At 31.4% G+C, this 12,245-nt stretch overlaps 1 protein-coding gene across 1 annotated transcript in view; it reads right to left on the bottom strand.

Moving 5' to 3' along the window:
• Positions 1 to 862: 862 nt before the first annotated feature.
• The window catches only part of MARCHF6 (membrane associated ring-CH-type finger 6), an 85,439-nt gene continuing 74,056 nt past the window's right edge, over positions 863 to 12,245 (bottom strand). Inside the window, exons 24-27 of the mRNA XM_051969849.1 lie at positions 10,138 to 10,227; positions 8,148 to 8,280; positions 5,952 to 6,087; positions 863 to 2,907 (exon numbers count right to left, since the gene is read on the bottom strand). Coding sequence (XP_051825809.1) covers positions 2,817 to 2,907; positions 5,952 to 6,087; positions 8,148 to 8,280; positions 10,138 to 10,227 — 450 coding nt within the window. The 3' untranslated portion in view covers positions 863 to 2,816. The remainder of the gene's footprint in view (positions 2,908 to 5,951; positions 6,088 to 8,147; positions 8,281 to 10,137; positions 10,228 to 12,245) is intronic.

Here is a 12,245-nt window from a genome sequence, read left to right as displayed (position 1 = left end):
AAAACATTGCTTGATGACTTTTAAAATGAAATTCACAATTTACTGACAAAGAACAATTATTTATTTGACATAAACAATGACTTCTCTGATGAAGTTAATGAGTTGGTCATGTTAAGCTAATCCTAAATTTTAATTTGTTAAAAAAAAAAAAAAAAACTAAAATAAATAAGGCAAAAAGTCCTTACTTTTCTAACAAATTTTAATAATTCTCAAAGACTTGAGTTTTCAGTTTGTGTAAAATGTATGAGATTGCATTACTTGGGGGGGGAGGGGGAGAGAGGCAGGAAATACTATATGAAGGACAGCAATCATAAAGATTTTAAATATTTACAAGACTGTTAAGGAAAAATCTTGATGCCAAGAAATTACTATTGACGAATCCTGTCTTTTTGTAAAAAAGATCCTTCTGAAATTACAGAATGCTAAAGGAATACTGACATTCAAACCAAAAATAATTTGTGGCAAAAGTAATCCAAATTTTACATTTAATTATTATTGTGCGCACGCGCGCGCGTGTGTGTGTGTGTGTGTGTACATGTATAAGTGAATCAGAGAGAAAATTATTTTGGCCTTTTTTCATGTTACATTTTACCAGAAATTTTCCAGCAAGTATATGAAACTTACATAATTCTGAAGAGTATCAATTATTAATGTGTTGGGAAACTGCCCAGATCTTCTGTTGCTAAACAAATGCATGTTATTAAATTTCTGTATAATGGAATTTAAATTCTTGTTAACATTAAATTAAATAAAACATCAAAGAATTTGAGTAAATATAATAATTGAATTTCACTTATCAAATCTTTTCTTCTTCTAAAGAGCAATTTCTATAAAAATTTAACATGACAGATTTTATCAAGTATTTAGAACAAAGAAAATCCAAAATTTTATTAGACAAAGGACTGAGCAGAGCTTTAGCTTCAACATTCCTTAATGCAGTACAAAAAAAAAAATCTGCAAACACATAGAGATGTACTACAAAGTGCAAAATAATGTAATACTACACCCCATGTAAAGCTTCTTTCGTCCATAGTTTTTAATAAAAAATTTAAATGAAGATAATCACTTATAACCTAGGAGGGGACAAGGTTGATTGGGAATGACTGCAAATAAATGAAACTACTAGAAATTGTTGCTTTTGATTTGGTAGTTTGTGTTTGGTTATACTTTTGTATTAAAAAATCTGGAGATTTCAGTTTATATATTTTAATACTATATGAATTTTTTCTGTAATTTACAAAGATCATTCTCCTATGGCCATTTATGACTCACCAAACAAAGTTAATTCTGCCTTTCTTTAAAAAAGGCATACTTGCTGATCATTTCATACAATATGTAATTTAAAATATCCGGCCCATTTGCCCATCAGTTCTCCCTGTAAAGTTTCTAATTTGCAGCTTTGGTTACAAGGAAAATTAATTTTTTTGAGTGAGATTTCATAGCAAGGTTATAATATTACAGTTTGCATTAAAAAAAAAAAAAAAAAAAACAGCTGGGGCAGCTAGGTGGTGCAGTGGATAAAGTACCAGACCTGAAGTCAGGAAGACCTGAGTTCAAACTCTGGCCTCAGACACTTAACACTTCCTAGTTGTGTGACCCTGGGCAAGTCACTTAACCCCAATTGCCTCAACCAAAAACAAAACAAAACAAAACAAAACAAACCAGCTCAACTAGCTTTTCTGCCTGATAAAATTTATAAGGGAATCAATGCATTCACTCACATATAAAACTTTTGAGATCTGGGGAGATGATAAAGTAAGAGAAATATATTCCCTAATTCCCACTCGGTTATTTGCTAGCTCAAAGGACTAGATTTTTCCAAATACTTTTCTCCAACATATTTTACTTAAGGAAATAAGCCACATCTACAATTAGCAAAAACATCACAAAAATCTACTAATTTCAATAAAACTGCAGTACTGTATTGTTTATGATGTTATTCTATAAGATTTGTGACGTATGATTTTTGGCCACTACTGCCAACAAATGCAAGTGAGTAAAAGAAAAAACAAAAAAGCCTTGATTTGGTGTTTTTGTTTTTTGGTAAATGTAGACATGCCCTTAACAAGCACAAAAACCTGACTTTCAATGCTGATCTCCAGGGTTATTAAAGTTATCAAAATTAAAAATAAGTTCCTCACTTACAGCAAGTTACTGTACAATATTACAAACACAGACACATGAAAAAAAAATCAGGCAGTAGAAAACGTACAACAGCTTTGGTGTTATACAAAATAACTTTCAAAAAGGTTGATAGTGAAGCACACAGTTCATGTTTTCTTACCACAGACACTTCACTGATGATTTGTATTTGTTTCTTTTCATGTTCTTGGTAAGGCCTCTCCACCCAAGAAAGTCAGAATGATTCAATTTAATAAGAACTATTAGGAACACCATAAAATGAGCTCCAAATTCACTGAAAAGTCTTGCCTCTCTGCGCCATTGCTTTGTGGCACTTTTCTTGTCAACAGAACAGCAGGTCCAAAATAAAGTGACAACTAGATTTAATAAATTAATATACATTTTGTTTAAAGATGTACAATGCACATTCTGTTTAATCCAAGGTTTAGGGTGTCAGGATACTTCTATTTACACATATACAGATCTCAGACAGCAATGAAAAATGAAGAAGATGCAGATAGAGGAGCAGGTCTTCAACTGCTATCTAAATGCTAAGAATATGAATTTTTAAAAAAAGTTAAAGTAAAAACATTGCTGTGAGGATCACCAGGAAAAATATTATCCAGAGATAGAAGAGTCCACAAAAAAGGACACATAAAGGCAAAAGGAAGGTCAAGATATTTAAGACAACTATTTTATTCTTGAGAAGACTGTGGAGATGGTGTTGACGTGCCTTGTTTACCTGACTTTCGTTCATAATTCACTAGTCGTTGTCCCACAAGATATCTAAATTTTAAAAGAATAGAATTAATATTAAGAAAAATTAATGCTTCCTTACATTTGAACACATGCAATTAACAGAAAATCGAGGCTTAAACCATTTTGCATATGGGATCATAACATTTTGCCATTTGAAAAATACAGAACAGGAAACAGAAACAAATGAACATCTATTCTAATTCGTTTGAGTTTTAGCAATAACCACTAAGAATTTGAGTTTATTGGGTTAAAAGTAGGTATAGAGAACAGAAACAGAAAAAAAGGGAAAGAAAAAAAAAGAGAAGATGGAAAGTTAATGAAGAAAGGATAAGAGGACGAGAAGACCCAAGAAATAAACATAAAATCTTAATTATCCTAATAAGTCAGAGTTATATAATGTTTTAACGTTCCTATACTTCTTCAAAGCATGGTATGAGAAAGGTATTAAGTGATAACCTCATTTTATATATGAAGAAATTGAGACTCAAGAGATCTTAACTGAATTAACCAAATTTACCCCCATACATTTGCTCGTTGTGTGACTCTGGTGAATCATTTAATAAATACCTTACAAGTTTAATTTCCTTATTTGAGAAATGGATATAATTCAGCAATCATTTATTAAACACCTATTGTGTATGCATTGTGCTAGATCAAAGACAAATAATACTTGCACTAGATATTATTCTAAGAATTGAACTTTGTAAGCCTTAAAGTGTTATATAATAGTAGCTGCTTTATTTATTTTTATTTCTCATGCCAACTGTTTCAACCTTTTTCTTCCCTCTTCTTTCACTAACAACTATACATCCATAGGCTATACTTCAGACTCCTCCCCTCCCTTTAAATTTAATTAAATTAATTTTTTGGTTACATTTTAAATTCTGAATCTCCCTCCCTTCCCATTCAGCACTAAAAAAAGCAATTTGATGCAGACTTATAAATGTATGGGAAACTATGCCATGCTTGTCACTATTTATTAGTTTGTTCTTTGAATAGTTTCTTTCTTCAAAGAGCCTTTACGGTTTATTTGATCCTGTAAACAAGCCCTACTCCACTGGATAATCTTTTCCCCCTTAGCTTTACAGATACCACACTCTTCCTGATTTTCCTTAATCTATAAACTCCTTCCCAGGTTCATCTTCTTAAGGTCTTATGTATTAAATATCTGTATTTTCTATGGTCTGTTCTTATTCCTCTTCTCTTCCCTTTCTAGCTAACCTTGGCAATCTCCTTAAGTATGGCTTCAAGTACCAGATTTATGCAAATGACTCCTTAAATTTTTCCCTAGTCTTGACCTCTTTTCCAGGTTCTTATCCCTACTACTTAGAGAAAAACTATTCCTCAATATCCCAGATACTTCAAACTAGATATGTCTAAACAGAAGTTAACTATCTCTCTCCAAATCTATTTTCCCTTCTGATTTCACTATTTCTTTCTGTAATCAACAATCATCATTTCTCATGTCTCTAACCTGTTATCTTTCTACTTCTTCACATTTATGAAGAACTTTCAATTCTATCTCCATAATCACTCTTAACACCTTTCCCCAATTTTTTCATCTCATGAAACAACCCCAGAATAGGCTCTCTTTTCTACCTGCTTAGATAAGATTACTACTATAGTCTCCTTATACAGCTTATCAATTCATCCTTGACCCAACTACTAGATAATATCTTTTGCAAATTTTCAGTAGTAGTCCATTAGCTATCCAGTAAAGTTCAAACTTTTGTCAGCCTTTGAAGACCAAACTAAACTATTCTGTTCCTTGAATACACATTTTATTTCTGCAGCCCTTTTTAGGTTGTTGGTCTCTCTGACTAGACTCAATCTTCCCCATTTTGCCTATTTAATTTTCCTAACCATCCTCTAAAGTCTAATTAAAATGCTATCTCTTCCAGGAAGCCATCCATAGACGTCTTATAAACAATGTATCTTAACCTTCAAACTTCTCACAGTAGTTTGTTATATGTATCTTGGCCACTGTAGTATGACTATGTGTGTTGGTATTTTATCTCCTCTATGAGACTGTTAGTTTCTTGAAGATACATACAGTCTTCTCTGCAAAAAATAGTTGAGTAATAAATTCTAGGTATATTTTGTTTCTCCTATTAATATAACATAACCATTAGTTTTTATTATTTTTTCCACCTAAAAGTTTTTCAATGATCTAACTGTACATATAAGCCCAGACCATGATTTTGATAGACTTTTTTTTTCTTTTAAGATTTAGGAGACAAGGCTGTCACCTAAAATGGGCATTACATTAATTTGTAATAATCCAGAATTGACTTTGTTCACTGAAAATGACCTCTCTTCATATCAGTGGGTAAAGGAAGAGTTTACTGTGGATTGTTGGAGTAATCTTGATTTTGAAAATTTGCCAGAAAGAACATTCAGTTAGCTCTGTACCTTCTGATTGTTGGGCACACAGGTAAGTAATTACTACTTTTCTTTAAAAGTTAAGAAAATTTTAACTAGTCAATAGAAAGCAAAAGCATTAAGTCACTATTTATTAAATTGACTCATTTTCAGTTTTTCATTCTTTCTACAATATATCTTTCACAATTTATTTCTGATGTTTTTATAACAGAAGAAAGTCCTTTTTACTTTGCAGTAATTTTCCCAACCACTATTTTAAATCATTAGACTAACAATTCTGCTATCTGGTGTATGTAAGGGGGTTTATTCAATCTTTCTGTATGATTTTTGCTTTTCCATGACTAAAACTATTTGAGAAATCGGGGAAACAACATAATTAGCATGAAAAGTGGTTTAGAAAGTTAAAGATGATTAATTTTGAAAACATGTCTGTTTGTACTTTTTTTTTTTTTTTGGCCACTAGTAGGTAGTACTCTAACACAGAAATTAAAGACTTAAAAGAGTTTTAAAATTAAAAAAGTTTTAAAGTTTAAAATTGGGGTCAGATGAACCCAAAATGTAATGTTACAAAAGCCTAATCTGTTTTTTTTTTTCATTCTGCCAGTAAGTCTTGACTTTAGTAACACATACAGAAGAATTATGATAAAGTTAAGAAGAAACATTATCCAAAACTAAATTTGAAAACTCACTTGTCATTTTTAATATGTTCATAAAGGCGCTTGAACTGTCGAACCTGGAAGGACAGGATACCCATCAAAACCACCACCATTAGTAAAAAAGGATAAATTCGACGCTGTACCAAATTTTGCATTTCAGCAGTAACACCTGTAAAATAAATAATAAACACTTAGCACATGTGATAAAGGATGTGCCTGCTTCTATGTAATCAAAATTGAAAGTAAAATCTAATCTCCCTAATAATGAGGCAGTACTATATAGCAGAAAACTCAGTGATTTAAAAGAATGAGGTTCTAATTCAGTCCTCTTTTAACTAGCAGTGTGGCCCATTGCGCAAATAATTAAGTCTACACTTCTCATATTCATTTTTTCCACCTAGGAAATAAAGCAAGGGATTTCTGAGGTCACCTCCAATTACAAAATTCCATGGAGTCTAGAAGGTAAGGTTTCAAAAAGCATTTTATCGTGGAAGCTTAGGATGGTATAAATACCATTTGAGGAGTACAAAAAGATATCCCTATTAAGAACTGAAACAAACTTCAAGTTTTATCTAGTTCACCCCCATTCACTTTAGAGATGTACAAACTTAGACCTAGAAAAAAGTCATGCAATTTATGTGAGATCACACAGTTAATATCAGTCAGGATGAGAATCCAGGTTTCCTGACTTCTCAGTCAAATTTTTTTTTTAGTATACCAAGTAAAGTCAAAAAGCATTTAATAAGGATTTAATATGTGCCAGTTCCTATACTAGTAAATGGTTTCTTTGGCTCAAAGCAAAATTAATGTTACATGTTTTATAAACAATATTAACTTAAGTACTTTAGTGAGTAGGACAAATTTAAAATTTTAAAAATTGAGTATACGACATTTTTCTACAATTTAACAAAATTAACTTTTGAAATTACTAGAGTGAATGGGAGAATATATTGTACAATATAATTTTCAAATTCACTAATACTGTGCTTTGCAATATATTTTTGCCATTTTCTCTGTATATTAGTACATATGATATTCTAAGTATTTAGTAACACTGCAAAGAAAATAAATATGCCACAATGTCAAGTATGTATCCTAAGAAAATGACTACCTATATTCTATATTCTATTCTGTGTCTCTAGTCTCTCCTCCTTCCCCTCCTCCCCTCTCTCTGTCTCTCTCAGTTTAGTAACTGATTGACCTATGGCTTCCTTTGGGCAGGAAATTACTTAAAAATTTCTTTTTGTAAGTCCTTTCTTTTTAAATGACAAAAAATCTGAAGCTTTCTTTTCAATTTGTGTTGAATTATTACATATATATGTATATATATATATACATACACACACACACACATATATATATAAGAAATAAGAATAATGATAAAAGCAGTCTGAATTTTAAGTACAGCATACCTGAGGACTCTATTTCTATACTCCAGTGACAAAATAAACCTTCAATGAACTGAATTCAAAATATATTTTTTCATTAATGAATATTAGGCTATATACAATTTAAATTATTCTATTATTAAAACAACATTAAAGAAATAGGATCACACTGATAACAAATGAACATTTTAGTTTTTCCTATTTCTCCTGAGAACAAAGAAAAATCAGCAAAGTCTACAATATTTTAAATTGTGAATGTGAATTAACTACAGAAATTTTTGTCACAATTATATAGTAGAAAAGCCATGTAATGGATTCCTATCTACTTTGGAAAAAAAGTGTATATTTCAATACTAATATTTTTATAGAAATACTTTGAAGAACCCTGCCTTTAACCATGTTTTTAATATCATTAATTCATTAAAATCAAATCAAACAATACTAAACACTGGGGGGAAAATTGGCCAACTGCCTAACATACAAATTATAGCTTCTTTCCATTGAACTAAGTGCCTCCCATAATCATGGATCAACAAGGCTAAATTATAACAGCAGTAAGAATCATAAACTGACCGTTTAAAAAATCCAACATTTAGAAAATCAAAACTTGCAGTAGGTAATGTAAAAATTACATCCAAGTTTTAAGATTTTCTTCCTCTGGCTCTCGACAGTCAATATGACAAAATTATAATTTGGAATAATTTTTTTTTTGAAAAAATAAGTACACAAAATTTGAAAAATGATGCCACAAGATACGCAGAATATATAACACAATACTAATAAAATCCAACTTTTCTTAAAGCACTGAAATATGACCATCAACAACAAGAATTTTACTCACCTAGTAAAGGTACAATACCAGATGCTATAATGTAAGGTACACAAAGGGAAAGCAACAGTACAGATATCACTGGTGCTGCTAATTTTCGAATGATATAATGGAGATCAATATTACGGATGCCATTTGCATAAACCTAAAGCAATGAAAAAGCAGAGTAAGAGTAGGTAAACAAGAAAAAAGCCTCCAAGATAGAAAAGATATCAAATGATCCAAAGCTCTACCTAGTCAATTCACCAAACCAAAATAACTAAAATTTATTTCTTCCTTAAAAATTTAGGTAAGTGGTAGAACACAGACATAAAAAAACTACTCAAGTGTCTGCTAGAACATTGTTCTGGGAGTATGCTTTGTATCCTGAGAGGCAGTATGATTTAGAGAACAGAATAAGCCACTTAACCTTTTAGGTCATAATTTTCTCATCTATAAACGATACTGGCTAGCTCTTAATTTATAATTCTATGAATACATACACCTATTCAACAATGTTGCCTACATATATTCTATAACTGGAAAGATTCATCTTGGAGGAAGGATAGGTCCTTTAGCTCTATTCTGTATCCTGTACTAAACAGGCAACATGCATTCTATACTCCAAAAGAAAAAAAAAAATCTCTCCTATAAATGTGAGCAATTGGAAGGTTCTTCTGTTTTAACAGGTTTCTCTTTGGAAATAAAAGTCTATTTAAACTAGAATAACCCATCCAAACCATGATGAATTTTTCTCAGTCAGGACAACAAACACCAGCTAAGATGATGTGATGGATGAGCTAGTTGATAAAGAGGAAAAGAGAATTTTGGAGAATGAAAAGCCCAATTTGAGGAGGTGGGAGTGGAGGGGAACAAGCATGGGTAGAATATAATTCAGGATTCTAGATAGCAGACAACAGTATCTGGGTAAGACAGAAGAGAAGGATGGAAAAATGTTGTCTCTACTGAATTTTTTTTTTTTTTTACATTCTTTTCAATATGGCAGACAATGCAGCACAGCCTGACATGCTGTACATTCCCTATAAAACTAAAACCTAGAAGACTAAATATATTTAATGAGCATTTCTAAATAAACATGCAATCACAAACTACCACATGACTTTGCCTTCTTGAAAATGGTTTTATATTTCACAGACTTCAGGAAAAGATAATTACTTAAGAAAGGAACATAAATTAGCACACCAATTCATTTTAATGAATATACACTATGCTGATGTGAATGGTTCTAGCACTAATTTTATAACCTACTTGTTTTATAGATATTGTTATTCAAATATAGGATCTGCTGAAAGTGAAAGTATATCTGTATTTTAAAAGAATAGTTATATTTCATTAATCTGTAGTGCAGATATCAGAATTTTCCATATTAACAAGATTAGCCCTTAAAGTACCAAAAGATTCCTTTAAAGCAAATAATCATTTTGGATGAAAAATCTTCCTTAAAATGATTTATTCTTGCTTGTCTTAAATGGAGGAGGATGATAGTTTTGAATTATTTTGAAACAGGGCTATCATTGTGAAAATCAATTATTAGAATGTTGCCTAATACAGTGATGGTATTAAAGGATAACAAAGTTAGGGTTTTCTGCCTCTAACCAAAAAAATTCCAGGATATTTACATGGCATTCTGTATCTACTTTTAAGTATTTCCTATATCTCCATTTGTAGTTACCGTACTTCTGAATGCTTTCAGAATTCTTGTCTCAAACATAATCTTTCTGAGAATCTTAATTATCTAGTTTCCCAAACTAAATCAAAGATCTCATAAGTTCAACTTATTAGAAGCAAAAGAAAAGTAAATCGCTCTAAGTGAAAGCCTACCAATAAAGCATGACAATGTTAGGATCACAAAGTGCCAAAATATATTTTGGCATCACAAAACCTTTAACTTATTTCCTAGATTTTTTTATTCCTGACAGTTCAAATAAATGACAATCAATTAAATGGAGTTATATAAGAGGCACCAAAGTTTCAATGTAATTAAAGAAAAAATTTTTCTTACCTGTTCGATCACTGTTTTTAACCACCACTGAGGTCCCATCAATGTTATGGCTGCAATTATTTTGGCATGGAGAACTCCAAGGGCCCAATCCTAGTGTATAAAGACATTTAGCTATTCAATTTTAGTAATGAAATGAGCTTATTATCAGTAGACAAGCCTAACAATTTCTTTGGTCAATCAGTAAGAAGCTCCACATTTCTTTTTAAAAGTATAGGCCAAGAAAAAACAAACAACATTAATAAAAAATTCTATAGCACTAGTCTATGCTAACATACCAGTAAGCCTGTACTAGAAAATAAATCTCTTGCTTTTTCCAAAAGTTAAATTACTACAGGAATATATTCCAAAACTGCCTTTCAACAATCAATACATAGATTCCTAAAGAAAAATGGAGTTAAGTGACTGAAGCATAACTCATCTAGTAATTTCAGCAGGGGATTACACAATTTCCAAATAATCTTATCTGACACTTCAGATGCATACTTTATTCTTCTTCCTTGTTTACATAAATGTATTTTAACTTAAAAAAGAAATCCAGAGTAATGGAAAGGAACTGTTCAATATAAACATCAGTAAAGATGTACTTGGAGCTTCACCAAATTTCTCAATTACCACTAAATCTGACCTGGTTTGAACTTTAGCTCAATGCCCTAAAGTGCACTCAAGGAAAAAAGAAGGGGAAAAAGAGGAATGGAGAGGAGGGAAGAGGAACAAAGGACAGAGTGAAGGAAGAAGAAAATGCAGTACTAACAGGGCTTAAATGCAACACATATTGCCCAGAAAGTACTTTGAACAAATATGCTAAACTCTGTCCATGAACCTTTCCATAAGGTCATTGGAGGGATCTCTGAAAACCTTTAATTTGAGCCTTCACCTTAGAGTAAGAACCAATATCCTCCTGATCTTTACTTGAAAATGAACAAACTAATCTAGTTAATAAATTGTGAGGCTGGATCCTAGATTCAAAGTAAAAATTTACTGGGTTTCTAATTAGAAACTTCTTAGAAATGAGCAAAGATCACAGTCTTCAGAATATTCTGCTTCAGTTATAGTCCTTGAACTTTTACTGACCCAGAGACATAATCTATTTAAAGAAATAACCGTTCAGGTCCACAAACAGGTAATCTCTTTGGATAGTGAAGGAATGTAAAACTCCTGGAGAAAAAAAGACTTTCACTCATTGTATTTGCATCCTTAGCTGCATCGACTCAACATTCTAGTTACAAAGAATCACAACATATTATTCAAGCTGGAAAAAAATTTGGAGTCATTTACTTCAACTTTCTCATTTTAAAAAAGAGAAAATGGAAGCCTTCCATTCATTTCCAGTGAAACGCACAGAATCAGACAGGAAAAAAAATTGATGAAATTAGAACTAGACATCTTCCAGATTACTTTTATTAAATCAGGTAACATATGTAAAGCACAATACAAAATGTCAATTACTATTATTGTTATTGTTAGATTGGTCCTGTGATTTCATTGGCATAGGAAAATTCCTAGTTGAAGAAACTTTCCCTGCCAATGTAGACAGGCACTTAAACTTCATTTTACATTTTTAGTCTCTGAGAGATTCCTAGGGATACTGAAAGGTGAAGAGACACTTAATCAGTATACTTTACAAATAATACTTAAGTCCAGATCTCCCTGAATCCAAGGCCAGTTCTCTAGTTATTATGCTATGACAATCTCTAGATATTATCTAATTGCTATCAAAGAAATCAAAAGCTATATAGAGACTCAGAAATTAATATTTTTAGGGGGTTTTGATTTAGGCTTTTTGGGAAAACTTGAAATTCTAGTTATTATTATTAACCACAAGATCATTTTTTTTTAATTTTAATAACTTTTTATTGACAGAATCCATGCCAGGGTAATTTTTTACAGCATTATCCCTTGCACTCACTTCTGTTCCGATTTTTCCCCTCCCTCCCTCCACCCCCTCCCCCAGATGGCAAGCAGTCCTTTACATGTTGAATATAACCACAAAATCATAAGAATGTCCTCAAAAGAACATTTTTTATAATTATAATATAATTTTATAGTGTCTAATGACACTACATTTAATTCACTTGATTAAAGAAAAAACAGTCACAAAGTAGCTATGT

The sequence above is a fragment of the Antechinus flavipes genome, chromosome 1 (genome assembly GCF_016432865.1).
Source record: "Antechinus flavipes isolate AdamAnt ecotype Samford, QLD, Australia chromosome 1, AdamAnt_v2, whole genome shotgun sequence".
Classification (NCBI taxonomy): domain Eukaryota; kingdom Metazoa; phylum Chordata; class Mammalia; order Dasyuromorphia; family Dasyuridae; genus Antechinus; species Antechinus flavipes.
Note: the sequence above shows the minus strand (reverse complement) of the source record. Positions and strands in the feature narration are given on the sequence as shown.